At 34.6% G+C, this 17,378-nt stretch overlaps 4 protein-coding genes across 5 annotated transcripts; 3 read left to right on the top strand and 1 right to left on the bottom strand.

Annotated features, from left to right (window-relative positions):
- Nucleotides 1–1,184: 1,184 nt before the first annotated feature.
- On the top strand, nt 1,185–5,593 carry LOC108489854 (F-box protein At2g26850-like). Its single transcript, XM_017794537.2, has 5 exons — nt 1,185–3,027; nt 3,141–3,220; nt 3,354–3,532; nt 3,990–4,064; nt 5,081–5,593. Exons 1-5 carry the CDS (start codon nt 2,347–2,349, stop codon nt 5,266–5,268), a joined length of 1,203 nt encoding a protein of 400 aa, XP_017650026.1. The 5' UTR covers nt 1,185–2,346; the 3' UTR covers nt 5,269–5,593.
- Nucleotides 5,594–5,973: 380 nt separating this feature from the next.
- On the top strand, nt 5,974–9,046 carry LOC108453610 (Holliday junction resolvase MOC1, chloroplastic-like). The gene is made up of 6 exons (XM_017751815.2): nt 5,974–6,700; nt 6,841–6,946; nt 7,030–7,082; nt 7,573–7,704; nt 7,945–8,017; nt 8,568–9,046. Exons 1-6 carry the CDS (start codon nt 6,362–6,364, stop codon nt 8,657–8,659), a joined length of 795 nt encoding a protein of 264 aa, XP_017607304.1. The 5' UTR covers nt 5,974–6,361; the 3' UTR covers nt 8,660–9,046.
- A 75-nt stretch (nt 9,047–9,121) lies between these two features.
- LOC108453611 (uncharacterized) lies at nt 9,122–11,957 on the bottom strand. 2 transcript variants are annotated; one of them, XR_001866604.2, is made up of 4 exons: nt 11,555–11,957; nt 11,310–11,474; nt 10,487–10,562; nt 9,122–9,544 (listed from the first exon to the last, which is right to left on the bottom strand). XR_001866604.2 is itself a non-coding variant. In XM_017751816.2 (4 exons), the coding sequence occupies exons 1-3, from the start codon at nt 11,826–11,828 to the stop codon at nt 10,537–10,539; spliced, it is 465 nt and encodes a 154-aa protein (XP_017607305.1). In that variant the 5' UTR covers nt 11,829–11,957; the 3' UTR covers nt 9,122–9,544; nt 10,509–10,536. The 2 variants fall into 2 exon arrangements, 1 of the variants encoding a protein (XP_017607305.1); XM_017751816.2 differs by having other exon boundaries at nt 10,509–10,562.
- A 1,053-nt stretch (nt 11,958–13,010) lies between these two features.
- LOC108452197 (uncharacterized) lies at nt 13,011–15,191 on the top strand. The gene is made up of 2 exons (XM_017749964.2): nt 13,011–13,599; nt 14,475–15,191. The coding sequence occupies exons 1-2, from the start codon at nt 13,394–13,396 to the stop codon at nt 14,689–14,691; spliced, it is 423 nt and encodes a 140-aa protein (XP_017605453.1). The 5' UTR covers nt 13,011–13,393; the 3' UTR covers nt 14,692–15,191.
- Nucleotides 15,192–17,378: the final 2,187 nt, after the last annotated feature.

Here is a 17,378-nt window from a genome sequence, read left to right as displayed (position 1 = left end):
TACACCTTTTATCCCTAAAATAAAAATACTGTATAATATTATTAAAAATATAAAAGAATAGCTTATAAATTGGAACTCCATTTCAATTGGACCAAGACGAAGGAGATAAAATTTTTTTAAGTAAAGGAAAAGCATCAAGCACGTGAAAGTCACGTGTTAACAAGCTAGTGGCTCAACTGCCCTTTCCCTTCTTTCAGAAAAAAAAAAAAAAAACTGTCCTTTCCCAGTTTCACCATAACTTTTATTATCATTTTTTTTTCCTTTTTTAGGTAGAGAAGGAACATAACTTGTATAGATAAACTAGTTCACAGTACGTGTATTTATCAATGAAAAGAAATTAAAAGCGGAAATATTTTCATGACAATAATTGCATCAAAGCTTCTATCTCTATCTCTAGGCCAGCTTGAAGGGTCCATAATTAATTAGGCTTCTACCCCTAACTTTTATTATCAGTTCCGACATTTTGGCGTCCAATTTTAAACTAAATTTTTATGTGATAAATATGTTCAAGTGTGATTATTAAATGCTGATATTATTATAAAGTTTCATATTGAATTTAGTGTTTAGAATTATATAGATTATTAACTTATTTGTGTTTAATAATGGTTTGATTTTACTTTATTATAAAATTTCTAATTGAATGTGATTTGTAGTTGTTAGAATAATCATGAATCAAATTGGATGTTAAGTGGCAAAATATTTCGATAGAAGCATGGATTTGGTTGAATTAGCATTCTCTAAGGACAGTCTCATTCATATATATTCTGCAAGTCGTAGGCCTAAATATACATGTGTAGTTTCTGCTCCTTCCAATTATGTTCCCACAAAAAATCCGGAATTATTTTATTAATTCTATAGGTGACGATATTAAGAGCCTTAACACATGAGAAGGTATATTGTCACCACCCTGAGATAACCATTAAGATTTTCACCCAACTAATTTCCTTTAGATACGATCAATAATTGACTGAAAGATGGCGGAGATTGCAGCTTAGTTAATTTGGCTGATGGATTTACTTTTTTAATACCCAAAATACCAGCTATCCAACGCTTTCTATTGGCTTCACCATCTCCAATACTCAACTGCCAGGTGGTGAAACCTGAATGGTCCAAAGCGCTAAAATAACAGGTGGGCAGGCCACTTGAACTCATCCCAAGCCTTTTTAATATCCAAGATTCCTTCTACATACGTTATCCCAACGGTTGCTTTGTATGGCTAAAACGGATTTTCCTCCCACATTTCATTAACTCATAAAAACGAAGACTAAATCAGAGAATATCAGATAAATATAATAACTTTTCTCACTTCACTGCCTCTCTTTATTAATATCCACATAAATTTAATTACTCCTTTTAACCTTAACCGCCCATTCCTTGTCTTCCTCTAACTGTCCCCCATCCCTACCCATATTTTCTTTTTCCAATAACCACAAAAAAAAAAAAAGAGAGAATTTGATGAACAAGGCCAAAATTGGTGAGGAAAGGTGAGTTCATCTACTTGTTCATCAAATTGCTCAATCTCTTTCTTTCTTTCTGTTTTCGGCGTCTTTCTTTCAATTCCGAACTAACCCAGATTTATTGTTTTGAAGTTTTTTCCCTTCACCTTATTATCTTCAAAAAGAAAAGAAATTTATGTTTTTTCGTTATCTTTTCTGAGCAAAAGGGTACTGTTTTTCGGAGATTTTATGGATATGGGTCTTTGTATCTAGACGTATTACTCATCGATAAATATTATTTTGGGGGCATAATTTTCCAGGTGTCAGAAACCCATATCAGATCTCAGTAACCCCACCACCACCATCTTCCTTCATTCACCTGTTTCTGGGTGCATCCACTAGATCTTTTCTCATTACATGACAGCTATTTAGGTTGTCTGTACGACCGAGTTATTTTTTTCTCTCCCATTAAAAAAAAAAAAAAAAGGGAAGGAGCTCTTTGTTACACTGCTACTTGGTAAGCTTTGTATTGGAGGGGTTTTAGATTGGTTCTGAGGAAACTTTTGTGTTACCAAACAAAATTTTCTTGTCATATTAATTACAAATCCTTGTTCTGATTAGTCATTGACAAGGGAGGCCCACCTTTGGGGGGTTTGGTGGGCTTTGATTATTTACCAATAAAACCCCTTTTTTTTTATTTTGATTTTGATTTTTCATCAAAGTTAGGTCTTTGCTGTTGTTATTTTGAAGATCCCACTTCTATTTTTTGAAGGTTAAGTAGGGTGAGAGAGAACAGAAGAGACAACTGAGTTCTTCCATTATTATTATTATATTGTTTTGCCATACATCATTGTATTTGGACCCATAAAAGAATTCACCTTTTATTTCTTTTTTTCTCCTATATCTTGGAATGCTACTTTACCTCTTCATCAGTTGTTTCTCCATCATCTTCTTTATAAAGTCCTTAACTTTGAAACCACTCCCACCATGGGCAACTGAGATGAGACTATTGTCTCCCTGGTTTAGGAAAGACGTTTCCTTTTTTCTCAGTTCCAGATTGATCAAAAACATTCTTGGTCTTGGTTATTTTACCACAGTCGTTTCCAAAATGTCTCTCAAAAAGATGTCTTTCACTTCAAAAGTTGATAACTTTGAGGAGGTTGAAGAAAGTGCCATGTCAATTTTGGACCTACCAGATTTGGTCTTGGAATGCATTCTTGAAAGGCTACCACCTGCTGCTCTTTGTAGTATGGCTGGTGTTTGCAGCTCTTTGAGGAGTAGGTGTATTAGTGACCATTTCTGGGAAAAACACATGAAAAAAAAGTGGGGTAGAATTATTGGTCCTGCTGCTTATAGAGAGTGGCAATGGCATATAGCTTTAAGAACAAGAAAGGATTCAAGCCATTTGAAGCAGGGGAAGCCAAAAGGTCTAATGAGGGTCTTGTCAATTGTTAGGCCATCTTGGTGGATTAAATCAAAGGTTGATGATAGTAGTAAGCAGTGTTCTTTGCCAGATGATTCAATCATGTCTTGGTTTCTTGCTCTTGAAACTGGCAGATTCTGGTTCCCTGCTCAGGTTTATAACCGTGAGGTACTTATGAAACTCCAAATCCCATATGCTAAATCCAATTTAACCAGCAAACTATATGCTGTTTTTTGTTTCCTTTTTTTATTCTAAAAATTCTATGTTCTGCTCTTCTGTAGAATGGCCATGTTGGGTTTATGTTGTCATGTTATGATGCAGAACTGAGTTATGATCCCCGTACTGACACCTTCCAGGCCAGGTAATTAGGGAGTTGAACATAATTAACATACTTTTGATTTTGGTATGTTGGTTGTAAATAATTTTGTTCTGCTTCAGAGGATCAAAAGGCCTAATACTTGGAAATTAATCTTAGATTGGTTTGGTAATTTTAGGTACCCTCCTCATGGAAGGAGGGCGGTGGCCATAGAGAACTATGTGCCATGGGAAAGGCTACGGGCACCGCCTTTCGACACTTCACCACATGATCTACACATTTCTGATTGCTTGAATGAGCTACGCCCTGGTGATAACATCGAGATTCAATGGAGAAGAAACAAAGAATTCCCTTATGGTTAGTTCTTCTTCATACAATTCGCTTGCAGTATTTCACAAGTTCTGTTTCCTTTTTCTCCAAAACTTTCCTCACAGTTTCTGTTGGTTTAAGATGGAGAGGATTGAGAGTTGTGTTCATGAAAGAACTACTGCAGTGTTAAAAAACATGACTTGCATATATATAACTTTCCATTGAAGAAGAAACTGTGTTATTCACTTTCAGAAAACACCAGTGGCCCCCTATATCATCTTTAATTGCTCTGATGATTAGAGGAAAGCTTTTAACCATAGAACAAAAATATACTCTGCTAAGAATTAAGCAGCAGACTACTTTGTTATAATAAGAATTCTTACCCTAGCATTGTGGAAATCATCCTTCTACAAATACTTCTAATGCAATTTGTATGCCAATAAATTCTTTTAAATAATCCATATTAATGATTTTACAGCTGATATGGTAGCCATATATGTTGCAGGTTGGTGGTATGGTGTAGTCGGTCACTTGGAATCGTGTGATGGGAATGATAATTATTGCCGATGCCATAATAGTGGTAACTTTATCTCATCTTTTATTCTTTCAAATGGCAGTCTATTATATTCCTTAGGGATTTCCTTTAAAATGTGAATCTATCCACCAATTTCGTCTTGAAAGATTACTTTCCTAGTATAAACATCCTGTTTTATCTGCCTTCGAAGATAGACTAAGGGACATATCTTCTGCATATTAGATGAGGATACAAAGTGGAATGGTTTAAACTTGTTTTAAAGAAATTAACTGTACGAGAGAAAGAGAGAGAGAGAGAGAGAGTAAAGGAGTTGTTCAGATATTTGCTATAGTTATGCTTAATATTCATGAAAGAAGGCGTTAGGAAATTGTGGATGAGATAAATATGAAGTTAACTTTCATGGAGGACACACAAAGTTAGGGCAGGTCACTTTCATGAATCTTATATTTGCAATACTTGGTTCATGAGTTGCGCTGTTGTGTTGGTCCCAAAAATGAATCGTTTTCATTATGTCATAACTTCCACCAGCATGTTGATAACTTCTATATCAGCAGAATATTTATGGCCAACCACACTGAAAAGAACCCAATGTCTCCTGTGGACTCTGTTTGTTTGCTTATTTGGAATCTTTCAGCTGTGTGGGGCTGGAATGGTTGTTCTACACTTGTAAAATTTTGATTCATTTTCACTAGTTTTTTATACCAACGGAGCTCAAATGCCCCACTAGTCGACTTACATCAGCACTAATTTCCCATCCTTTCTCCATCAACATAAAAAAGAAAGAAAAGGGTCTCTTTTGGTCATCATTTTCAACTTGAAAAGGATAAATATACTTTAAGCAGACAAGAATTCCTGGGTGCATAATTGCTAAAGCTTCATGCTTTTATGATTGTCCACCTGTTAGGAGAAGTTGATTAATTCAGTTTTGGGATTTTTTCCGATGTGGTTCTTAGAGTTGCAGGAATCAAATTATAATGGTGCTGGGTTTCTTGTATTGAATTGAATGTGCAGTGCAGCATAATTAATTATTGATGTTCGAGTTACTGTGTGGTTTCTAACAGATACAGTGGTGTTAGAATTCAACCAGTACACCGCAGGCTCAAGGTGGAGGCGTGCCACAATCAATCGGAAAGAACACCGAGAGGAAGGAAACGAGGCAGATGGATTTTATGGAGGAATCAGAAAACTTTGCAATGAGGAGGAGATTTCCACATGGAAGTGCCTTTGGCCATCTGAAATCCTGGAATAGGCAGCCTGCATGCGAAAAAGTCACCATCCTTTCTCTGCAAAAATTATCAAGTTTTTGCTCTACAAATTGATGCTCTTGGAAACTGAAGATCAAGTTGAAAGTTGCATGAATGTGGAGTGCGCAGTGAATGTAAAATTCCCATATTTACATGCCAATATAGTATATCCCAGTACCAAGGTTTTGTTGAAAACCATTTGGAATTGGAAACCCCATTGATTATGGAAGAAATATATATAACCTTCTAGAGCTCTGAAATTGTAAATTATTTTATCTTTTCCACCCATTGAGATTGGGTTATTTAAGGAATGTGCATTTTAACAAGAAAGCAATGCCTCAACTGTTTAAGGAAAAAGATGCAACTGTATTTGTGTTACGTGTCTCAAGTTCCATCATAAGAGGTAACAGTATCTTCTTTTTTAAGGAATCTTGAGCTGAGCATCACTTTTCCTATTAAAACCAAACATTCATACATTATGAGGAGCCTCTTTTCTAATTTAGTCCATCATATTATCCCAGCTTAATCGATTTCAATTTATTGTAAGTTTATATAAATTTGGAAGGCTATTCTTGTACACAATTAATATTTAAAAAAAAGTGAATTTTAATTCGGGTTGGTTTGAATTGGCCCAAATTACAATTAATTATTTTTATTCCAATTCAATCATTAGATATATAAGATAATATCTCTATTTTTAAAACTATAGAATATAACTTGAATTTCTACAGTATAAATAAGTGAATGAGTTTAGCTAGGTGGCCTATGTAGGAAGATCTGGCCTTGAACTTGTATTTGGGCTCAGTGATCTGGCAATTTCTCATGGATGGGAAGCAACTCCTTTGGATTCTGGCAGGCTATTATTGGGCATTTCTAGACGACGACAACGATACCATTTGCCTGTCTTGGTCTTTGAATAGGCCTCTCCGTTGAAATGGAAGGGGGGAAAAATCCCAAACAAAAGCTCAGTTTTGATATTTAAAGCCGTTGGATAGGCTGCCGTATATAATATTATCCAAGTAAAACAGCCGCTGCTGTGCTCCAATATTTTCCCCGGTTGACGTTGATACATAATGCAATGAATTGAATGAATGTTCCATGGAAATCCAGCTTCTTCCTTGGACCCATTGCATGACTTCACTCTCTTCCAAGCTTTATAAACCCCTCCTCTTTTCTTCTTCTTCGAAACTTGTACCTTTCTCCTCATCCTCTCTTTCATCTTCAAGTACAAGGGTTTCTTCAAGCAACAGCCTCAAGCTCTGTGCTGCTCCTCTCGAGGCCGGTTGGTTGGATTCTTTGTCTTGCCCTTCCCCTCACGCCGCTGCTGACGATCCCACCCGGCCCAATGCCGATTCCACTTGGGTTATCGGTATTGACCCTGACCTCTCTGGTGCCTTGGCCCTCTTGAAAAGTGACTCGTCTGGTTCCTCTGCTCAGGTACTTTTTGCTAGCACTTCAAATATCACTTTTTTTCTTGTCAGCTTATTGCTAAAATAAAATTCTCGAATTACCTGTTAATTGGTGCAATGGGTTAGGTTAGGACATGGCTTTTCTTATGTTAAATTGTTTGATATTAGGTATTTGATTCGCCGCACTTGCCTGTTCAAGTTGGCAACAGAGTTCGAAAACGTTTAGATGCACGGTCTATTGTTCGGTTGCTTCAAAGTTTGGAGGCTCCTATTGGTATCCCTCTCTAAATCTCTCTCTTTGTGTGTCGATTCAGCTCCACTTTTACTTGTGCATTGATTGAGCTAGTCTTACTCCAGGTACTGCTGCATATATAGAGCAATCTGTTCCCTTTCCAAAAGATGGGAAACAGGTTAGCATTGTTACCATAACTGAATTTTGTTGGACTCTTTCCAATCATTTTCTTATTATTCCTGTTTGTCATCTTCGTCATCATCATCATTGCTACCATTATTTGTCTCTCTTTCTTGCAACTCTAATTTGCTTTCTTTATTGGTGTTATCACACTTGTGTTACCTCTTGCAAATTCTGTTGCCTTAAATGTTTTCCAAGTTATTTTACATTCTGTACTTATGGAAGCCTACTAGCCTTGAACTGCAAAAAGGAGAGGTAGTCCTTTCCCATCCTGCAAAATTCAACCTCCCCTTTCCCGAAGTCCAGACCTGAGACCTTCGAGTGGAATTCTCAAGCTTTAATAACTATTTGGCACCTCTTTGTGGACTTTTTTAGCACCTTTCCTTCTGTATTCTTATACATTCATCTGTTGGAAAAGAAATGTTGGATCAATTGTTCCAAGATTTCAATAGTTTGTGCTGATATAATTTTCTTATTTCTTAATCTAGGGTTGGTGGAGCGGAGGATTTGGGTATGGATTATGGATCGGGATACTAGTTGCCTCAGGGTTTTCTGTAGTTCCAGTGTCATCTTTGTCGTGGAAGAGAGAGTTTGAACTCGCTGGAGCTGGCTCTACAAAGGTTGGTATAATAGTGTTATTGTCTAATAACTAGTTCATGCCTATTGACCAATTGCTAATTTGAGATAAACAAGGTAAAAACTGTTATACTTTTGTCTTTAAGTTTTTCTTCCCATAGGTATTAGTCTCAATCATTGCATGCCTGAATGTGTCTTAAGTTTCAAAGCGACGGTTTAAGCTATCTTACCGCCTCAATTGTGATTTTTCTAAGTGTATTTGTTATCATTCTGGTTTTTGACAGGATGATAGTCGGAGACTTGCATCAACTTTGTTTCCCTCATTAAGTGATATGTTGAAAAGGAAAAAGGATCATGGTACGTCTTCTGGTTTCCAAATATATGGCATTCTAATCTCTATTTGTTATTGTTAATACTTAAACTGTAAAGAATCACCATTTGCATTACGTAAAATTTCCTGTCATCTGCTATAATGTAGCAGTTACACTCCATATTCTTAATTTTCTTTCCCCCTTATTTCCAAGTAGACATTTATCTCATTTTGTTATCAGACAACTGCTTATAAGCTCCTAATTGCTAAAGCTATGTGACTCTTGTTCTCTGCCTTGTTCCTGATAAACTCGCTATAACAAAACTGTCACTTATCGACTTCTTGGTTGATGCTATTAAGCAAGCCCTTTGCACCTCTGCTACCTTTGAACCTTGGCAAATAAGCATGCTCATCATTATTCACTACTCTTAGCAAATGATCTGTCTAGTCGTATATTTTAGTTTTGAGCCAAGATTGGAAGATAAAGTTTGATTTAAGCAAGGCCTCCCTAATTGTATTTGTAGATATTCTCTTCTCGACATATTTAACTTGATTATTCTATTCTCATTGGCTTCTGTTTTATTTGAGCTTTTTAAGGAAGGGCTGAGGCTCTTCTCATCGCCACATATGGAAAAGGCCTGAGAATGAAGGTAGACCCATCACTTCTTGTGGAAAACTCGGTTCAATAATGCGGGCTGTTCGTACATCTTTGCATTGCTGCACTTTTGACTGCTAACCATCCTCTTAAGGCTGGCTGATTTGAATGGTATGAAAATAGGAAATTATAGACTGCAGATTGAATATTCCATTTGGAAAGCTTTAATTAATGTCTTATGCTCGGTGAGAGGAAGCTTGCTTGACTGGAGTTGTGTATTATCATTGTGGAAGTGATATCCATTATTGTTATATGTAATTTAGCTTTTAGAATGTTAGCATTAGTTTTCAACCTAGTTTCATGTTCCATCCTTAAGATACAAGTGAGTAATTTTTTTCTGTGGATGTTGGTTTTAATGTTAAATGTAGTTCTAAGGGACTCTGAATTCCATGATTACTTGCATTTGGCATTTGAGAGAAAAGTAACTCTTATCATTGTCAAATCTTGGTATCTGGTTAATCAACTGCATTTTTTTAGGCAATACGCCTGATTGAACTTTATCTTAAATCAAGCTCAAAATTTAAAATTAATATTCAATAAGGGTCGACTCTAAGGAGGTGACTTTTTTCCCATCAAGCATAGTAAGTATTGAGCCTTGACGAACGTGTACAAAATGCAAATCAAACACAATACTACAAAGGCTGAAGATATCATGGTCTTAAATCTTGACAAACAATAATTACAAAATCTTCATGTCAGCTTGAACTTCTAAGGTACTCACCACGCGTTGCTAAAAGCTAAAAATCAACTGATTGAGAATGGAAGGCTCACAAAGGTTAAATCATATAACTGCTTGCTGGTCCGTTCACCATTTTGTAAGAAGGACGTACATGAAGCTTTGACATTCAAGAAAAAGAAAGCACGTGGAGTAAAGGGAATGCAAGAAACACCAGAAATCTACACCTCCTGGCAAGAAGACCTGACAATAGTAGCTTCTCTGGTTAGCCATTGCATACTTTCAAGAATAGATTGAAATGCATACTCTATTCGTTTCTTGTGTTCGTGCTCCCGAACTCTAATAAGTCTATATAGCATGAAAAACACGGATTAGATAATAACAGTTCTGACTCTTGGAAAAATGAGAATGCAATATCCTCAGTGAGCTTTTCATGACGATAGGTTCACTACTCTGTTTCAGAAAAATTACATGGCATTCTCAAATCTCCAGGTCAAGCCTTCAGAAACATTTCAGCGATGTTTTGAAACTTTGAGCCCCTACCTAACATATTCTTTAACAAGTTGGCTAAAAAATTCAACCACATCGAATAAGAAAAGAAAAACGGAGAACTCTATCTTTGTGTAAAGAAAGAGAAACTACAACATATATAGGCCAGCAGGTGAGGTTGGTTAGGTACTAACAGCAATAATAATTTACCCAACCTATAACAAATGTGCTTGGAATATATCCTACACTAAATTGCTAATACCTTGTGACCACAGAATCTTATGCTACTATAGATTACTGTTCCAAAAACTCAAAAAAATGGAATAGTTTAACCAATTTGTCACTGTCTACATAAGAACTAGTTAACTAAAGTTTGGAAACTCACTCCAAGATAAATCAATCAAACTTTTTCCACAGCATTAACATTATTGAAGGCTGAAAGAGGTTCAGACAATAGACAAATCAAGTTGTCTTATTACATAATTTCATTTATTTCAATTCAGAAGAACAAACAAATTTGAAGAATGTAAAACACCATATATTTTGGTTCAATATTCTCTTATTAATGATTGAAATAGTTAGCAGTCAGATCTCCAAGAAATCATTTTAAAGTTCATTACTAGAGTACAATGGGTGCCAGTTTAAAAGTTATGTTATGAACTTGATAAAGAAGAAAAGGGAAGAAAAAGAAGATACCGATAAAATCATTAGAACAGACCAATAGCGTACAGCCAATGTTGATGTTGTCAGGAACCTTCTGTAGCAGTCTTCTCTGAGATTGCATCTCAATTTGTCAGACAGAACTCATAAGCACAACAGAGCAGCAGAAAGAAGTTAAATTAAAATGGAGAGACAAATCTCTAAATAGACAAACACACACACATATATATATATATATAGATCTTTGAACTAGGAAATACTACTCAATCAAATAACAAGTTTTCCAAGCTACCTGCTGTTTTAACAAGAGAATGACCCGTAATAGCAAGATAATCAAACAATATTAAAAATAATAATCATAAAACCATCTCCTTATGGTGGCACTTCTAAGCTATTTTATCGAGTTTCTTCATTTTTCTAAAGTATACCTATGCTAGGCACATATTTGGACCAAGGTATGAGGTTATGATCCTCGTATCTGACACTCACTTCTGAGGGTAACATAGGGTCTTCTTGCTTTCCCAGTTGATTGAGATGGCACCTCTAGTTATGACTAGTTCAACCTTTCACTTAAATGATATGATAACTTTCTCAGTTTGCATATTAACACGGCTTGCTTATAAAGCCAGAGCAAAGACCACAATTGAAACTACGGATAAAGGATAACTAGCATGGTTGCCAAACTGAGAGACGAATATACACAACTAATTCCAAAACCCTCTACTATGGGACCATTTCCCTATCTCGCTAATTATAACCATTCCTCAAATTTTCAAAAAAATGGAACTGATCAGACTATTGGAGAGCATAAAAGGGTTTAAATGAACCAAAAGTAGAGTGCGGTGTAAACGTTAGTTACCATGTTGCAATCCCATTGATAGCATTCGGTCGATATTATCGACACGCCGCTGAATTGATTTCAAAAGCAAATTCAACGACAAAACTCTCTTTCTGACATTAGAAAACTTGACAGCATGCTGCATTATGAATGGTGACGGAGCATCTTCGAGTAATTGATCAAGCTCTATTCATAAACTAACATTAGAAACAGTTTTATCTTGCACCAATATTCAATTTAATCCAGAAAAAAGGGGAGGGATTAACCTCGGGTAAGACGATCAATTGAGGAGCTAAGGAGGTCTTGACTGGCGAGAGTATCGAGGGCTTTAGAGTCGAAGTCTTTGATGAGCGAAGTAAGCATGGATGATAAAGCTTTGGCTAAAGCTTCGGTGCTGAGATCATTGTTGGATTCAGATTCTGGGTTTGGGGGTGGATTGATTGAAGAATTGGAAGGAGTTACCTGCTCTGAAACGCCGCCAATAGCGGCGTTGTGATTTGAAACCTGGTTTTCCATTTCCATTTCCTTTTCGTTTTCCATTTTCTGAGTTTTTGTTTGTAAAAATCAAGACTACTCTGGAGCCTGGACTTGGAAAATATGAGCAACTTCTTAAAATTGAAACGTTTTGGGAAAAGGCGAGACGCAATTAAGTGATAAAAAAATGTAAACAAAAAGAATGAGTCTACAAAATTAAATAAATATGTTAATTTTATTATTAATTAAGTAATAATATATTAATAAGATAATAAAATATTAAAATATTTAGTCATAATAATTTATTTGTCCCTTAAACTTTTAAAAAATAATTTTAGTTCTATATTTATTTTTTTATCATTTTTAGCCTTTAAGTTTGTATTGTTTGTCAAAATTATTAAAAAATAGATAAAAAATAACATTTATTAACTTTGCTGATCACATTAACAATTAATTAATTTTAAAATTTTAAAAAACTAAAGAAATTATAAAATTATTTTAAAAGTATAAAAATTTATATTTTTAATTTTTAAAATTTAATTAATTGTTAAAGTGACAATCCTTGTGTATGTGACGTTAACAAAGTTAACAAATATTAATTTTGTAATTGACAAACAATACAAATTCAATAACTAAAAAAGTGAAAATTTAAATAAAAGTTAAAATAACATTTTTGTAAAGTTGGAGAGTTAAAATATCATTATACCAAATATTTAACGAAAGTATAATTTTACCATATATTTAAATAATTATATAATATATAAAATTTAACATTTGTCATTTAAAAGATTTTAATAACTTAGTAAATCCATTAGAATGAACTCAAATAAACTTAAAGAGTGAATTTGGGTTTAGCTTGTTGTAAGCTGTTGATTCAAAGATTATATAAAAGAAATAGAAAATAGAACCTCAAATTGGGTATTCGATAACGTCCCCAATGGCCGGGCTCCGTATTGGAGGTAGGCCGCTCAACCCCGAATGAGGGGCTTAAAATTAGTACATCTAATCCGTAATAGGGCCTCCAAAGGCAAAAAATGAACCAAAAATATTTATAGGGCTAAGAAAAACCCCGAAAATTGGATATCAATATCAATTGTAGTGTTGAATTTCGTTGGGTTTCAATTTGACTGATAATTAAAATAAAAATACTACTATTTATTAATCTTAATTTTGTTATAGAAAATTCGTAAGGAACCGTTATCATGCTTCATCAATGACTTTGGCATCAAAACAAAGCACATGGATTGAAGGAAGAGGCGATTGAGTTGAGCTAAATTCCTATGAAACTTTGGAATTTTAAATTAATTTTACTACTACTCTATCTGGGAAATTCTACAGAAAGTTTTTACAAAAAGCTTATCATAAGCGTCAAAAAGTAGGAGCCTTTAGATTGAAAAAAAAGGATAAAAGCAAAACCGGGATTTACCGGTTATAGGTAATCAAAGAAATTCACTAAAGTAAAAAAAATCTTCTTTAGGTTAAAAAAACATTTCCTCCCCAAGCCGCCGTTCCCCGTTCCTCCTCCAGACCCATTCCGGTCGACGCCGCCGCCGTGTTTGCCACTCTCCGACGCCGGTCGAAAAATCCCGCTACATCATCAATGCCGTAGGTTCTGTTCAAGGCAACATTTTATGCCATCCCATGCTTTCCTCTTCTTCACTGCGGTTCTGACCGATCCCGCTGGACATCGTCGCCGTGTCTGTCATTTTCCGATGACTAACGAAGGCCAGTGTCTCGTCAGTGCCGTAGGTTCCAATTGGTGCATTTTGGTCGTTCCTCTTCTTCGCCGTGGGACCGGGTTACTGCTCTCGACGTTCCCGCCCTCTTTTGACAATGGGTAATCTTTCAATTCCTTGTCTCTTTTCTTTTTCATTTTGAGCTCCCTTTTTGACAGTGGTTAAAGAATATATAATCTCTTTAAAATGCAACAAAAAATTGAAAGATTTTTTTTTTTCAGATTGCTATGACGTTACTTATTAGGGTAATTAAATAAAATTGTTTGGAATGGATGAAATTACAAAAGGGTTTTCTTAGATTTTGGTGCTTTGAGCTTACAATGATTTTTTGGAAGTTGGAATCTTTAGTGATTAGCAGAATAAGCTTTATAGGTTTTACATTAACTCAATAATTATTCAAAGTTTAAGTCTTTGCTCCATTCCATTGATAATTCATCGCCATTTAACAGCTCCCCTTTCCTTAGTAGTTGAATTCATGCTTTTTTCACATCTCCATTCAAAGCATTAGGTTCCTCTTATTTGTTTGTATGAAATTATTATAACTTTAGAGTTGAGGGCATTGAGGAGTACATTGCACTTGTTTTCTTTAATGATTATGATGAACTATAGGGCGATGCGTGTTTAATTTTTATTTTTTTTATGGTGAACACATGAATGCTTGCATGGGGATTGGCATTAGCCCATTAGTGGTTTAATGATATCCTTTAATTTTGTTTTCTCGTCTTGGGTAATGGAACTATATCTATAATGCATATATTATTGACCATTATTGATGGAATTAATTGTGTTTTTTGCATTGTTTAGGGTACGTGGTATGTATTGATGATAATATGTCATTTTATTTTATTTTTAGCTAAATGGCATCTGGATGGGTGGAATCCCATCTAGATGGCTTTGTGAACTGTTTTTGATGTATATATTCTGATATGTTGCTTTGTTTTGTTGATATTTATACCATGATTTTATGCGTAATTAGTATAGTGATATCAATAACGGTTCTAATGGCAAGTGGGTTCCCAAACAAACAACAAATCCTAGCCTCTAAACACTATGTTGGTGTCGTAATCGAAGGAGAAGAACGAGTGAGCGGTCAAGATGTTCGGGGCCAAAATAGTTGTACCATCACCAATGTGCATGCCTTCAGCAACGAGACCATGACACAACAAGGCCCAAAAAAAGAAACAAACATCTAAACTGCCGTGAAAATTTGCCGAAACCATCAAAAGGAGTGGAGCCACGACCATCATAAGTGGCCTCAGCCCCCAAATAACAGAATTAGTGCAGTGAGTCCAAAGCCCAACGAAATTCAATCGATAGAAAGCCTAGCAACGACGGCATCTTACCTATGCTCATAAAGGTCCAAGCCTAAGTGAACAGAAACAAGCACAAGACATAGAGAGAGCCATGCTCTAAGCAAAAGCATACAGAAACCCACACAATGGCAGGGGTCGGCCCAAATCACAGCAGCAAAATGTGAAAAACGATTATGGGGTGAGATCGCAAGGTTATTATGCCGAAAACGCTGACACAAAGATCCGCCGTGCTGACAGTGAAGAAGAAGGGAAAACCTAACTCTTTTAGCAGAAAATAAAAATCAAGAGCATGATTCATTTCTCTTGAATTGTACAATGTATATTGTTCCACACCATAAAAAGTAACTATTATTTTAGTAATAGATGATTTATTAAATTAAGTATTATCTAGTAGTAGAACAAGTTTATATCTCTAATTAATTGGCATTATGACATTTTAAAATCGGTTCAACCCATCTCAAATCATAAATAAAATATTTAAATTTAATTCCATCATGTGAAAGTATTATCAACCCTACTTGACTATTTCCACTTAAACTTGAACATAGAAAGATCAATCCCTCTTTAAAAGGAATTTTCTTCTTCCTACAAAAATATCCACTCTCCCTAATCCTTTTTCTTTTTTTGTACGTAGAAAAAATCTTCATTGGGAAGTTATATACTTGTATTCTATTAAAAAAAGCAGCCTTTTTGTTAAGCTAATCATAGTTATTGAGATATCCAAATGATGGTGGAGCACCATGGGGACTTTGACCAGTAAAAATAAAAATATATATATATAAAAAAGAGAGAACAAAAAGAACAAAAAAGTGAAAAATAATTAAAGAGTTGAAACCTTTCTCCTCCTTTCTCTTTGCTTGCCCACCAATTTATATGTTTCTCAGCCTTAATGATGCCTGTGGTACCCCTAACCTCATTGTCCCTTATTTAGATGAATATTCAACCTATATATATATATATATGATGCAAATATCTTTTCATTTTTAATTCATGTTAAAATATAAACCCAACATAAATAATTAAATAATTTTTTAATAAAACATGAAGACTGTAATTAAGATAATAAATTTTTGGCAATCATTCCCAATATTTGTCATAGTTGTTCCCAGTACCCAAAATCAAAGCACTATCAAGAGTGGAGGTGAGTGTAACTAATTATGAGAAAATTTCAAGAGGTGAGACACTTTACTTTTCTAGTGCATGGGGCTGAAATCTGTGTTAGATATATCAATTAGCTCCAAATCCAATAGATATCATACATGGTGTGCAAGGCAAGAGCAAATGAAACATGTAGCTAGCCAAGCTAGGAGGCTTTGAATGGTAGGAACCGAAAGTATCCAACCAAAGCAACTACTTTGATGCTAAAGGTGAGGATGGTTACTGCCCTTTTTATACTCCACGTCTACATACTTTTTACCACTGCCTGCCCCAACAATAGCTTGCAATTATGATTAGCTTATCAGATTCTGGATTCAGATAGATTTATATATATTAAACATAAATATCAAATACAATTGTTTTATTTAAAAGATGAAAAATTTTAAATAACGAAAGACACACACATTTATATATGCTACAATGTAATTTGATTGATATTTTTCTTGGGATGAAAAAATCAACAACAATTAATTGATAAGAAAGGTAAAATAAGTTCAATTCAGAAAATTTTCCAAAATCTCACCTTATCTATATGGAATGTAATTCATAAATGGTATACTTGTTATATATAATTAATTACATTAAATATCAGAAACAAATAATAATAATAAGTTGGAAGTTCAAAAGAAATGATGGTGTTAAAGAAGATTTTCCATATATTCTACCTAGTTTTTCAGGGAATTGGGCCCCTAACTGCTAAAATCGATCCACCATTGTCGACTGACTTTCATGTTGTTCTAGGGTTAATTATTATTTTTCCTGAATTATATATTAAGGGGGGAAAAGAGTGAGTGAAGACAACATCATGTTTTCCTTGGAATAAAATTATCATTCCAGCCCATCTGTCAATTCCTATTTTCTACCTGTTTGACTATTTTGATATGACTAATTGTTTTTTCTTCACTAAAACTTTGGTATTTATAATTATATATGATGATGAAATTTCAAACCCCAAACTTTTATTTTCTTCATCTTAGGTGATAATTTGGTTAGTTGGGTAATTTTTCTTTTTCTTTTTAATAGATTTGGACAAAAAATATCAGGAACCCATTCTATGGAGGAATTAAATAATAATTATTGTATCTTTTTTTTTGAAAACATAATATCATTTTTTCTCATCTCTTTAAGGCTTTTATATTTGAATCCATAAAAAAAAATCAAATAAAGTGGCTGAACAGATGAAATTAAGACAGAAAGGAAATAGACAAATAAGGTAATGAATATGCATAAAATGAATGCAAATTTGGAACACACTTCTTTTTAGTCCAATGTCAAGTGTATAGCAAGCTTCTTCCTGAAGCCAAAAATTTTAAGTGCTTGTTTGATGGAGAGAAAAAAAAATCGAGGTGAAAAAGGGAGTGGAATCATGAGGTTGGAAGAAATTTAGATTATATGTATAACGTACATGA

The sequence above is a fragment of the Gossypium arboreum genome, chromosome 5 (genome assembly GCF_025698485.1).
Source record: "Gossypium arboreum isolate Shixiya-1 chromosome 5, ASM2569848v2, whole genome shotgun sequence".
NCBI classification, from domain to species: domain Eukaryota; kingdom Viridiplantae; phylum Streptophyta; class Magnoliopsida; order Malvales; family Malvaceae; genus Gossypium; species Gossypium arboreum.
The sequence above is the reverse complement of the archived record's forward strand: the minus strand, read 5'-3'. Positions and strand labels throughout refer to the sequence as shown.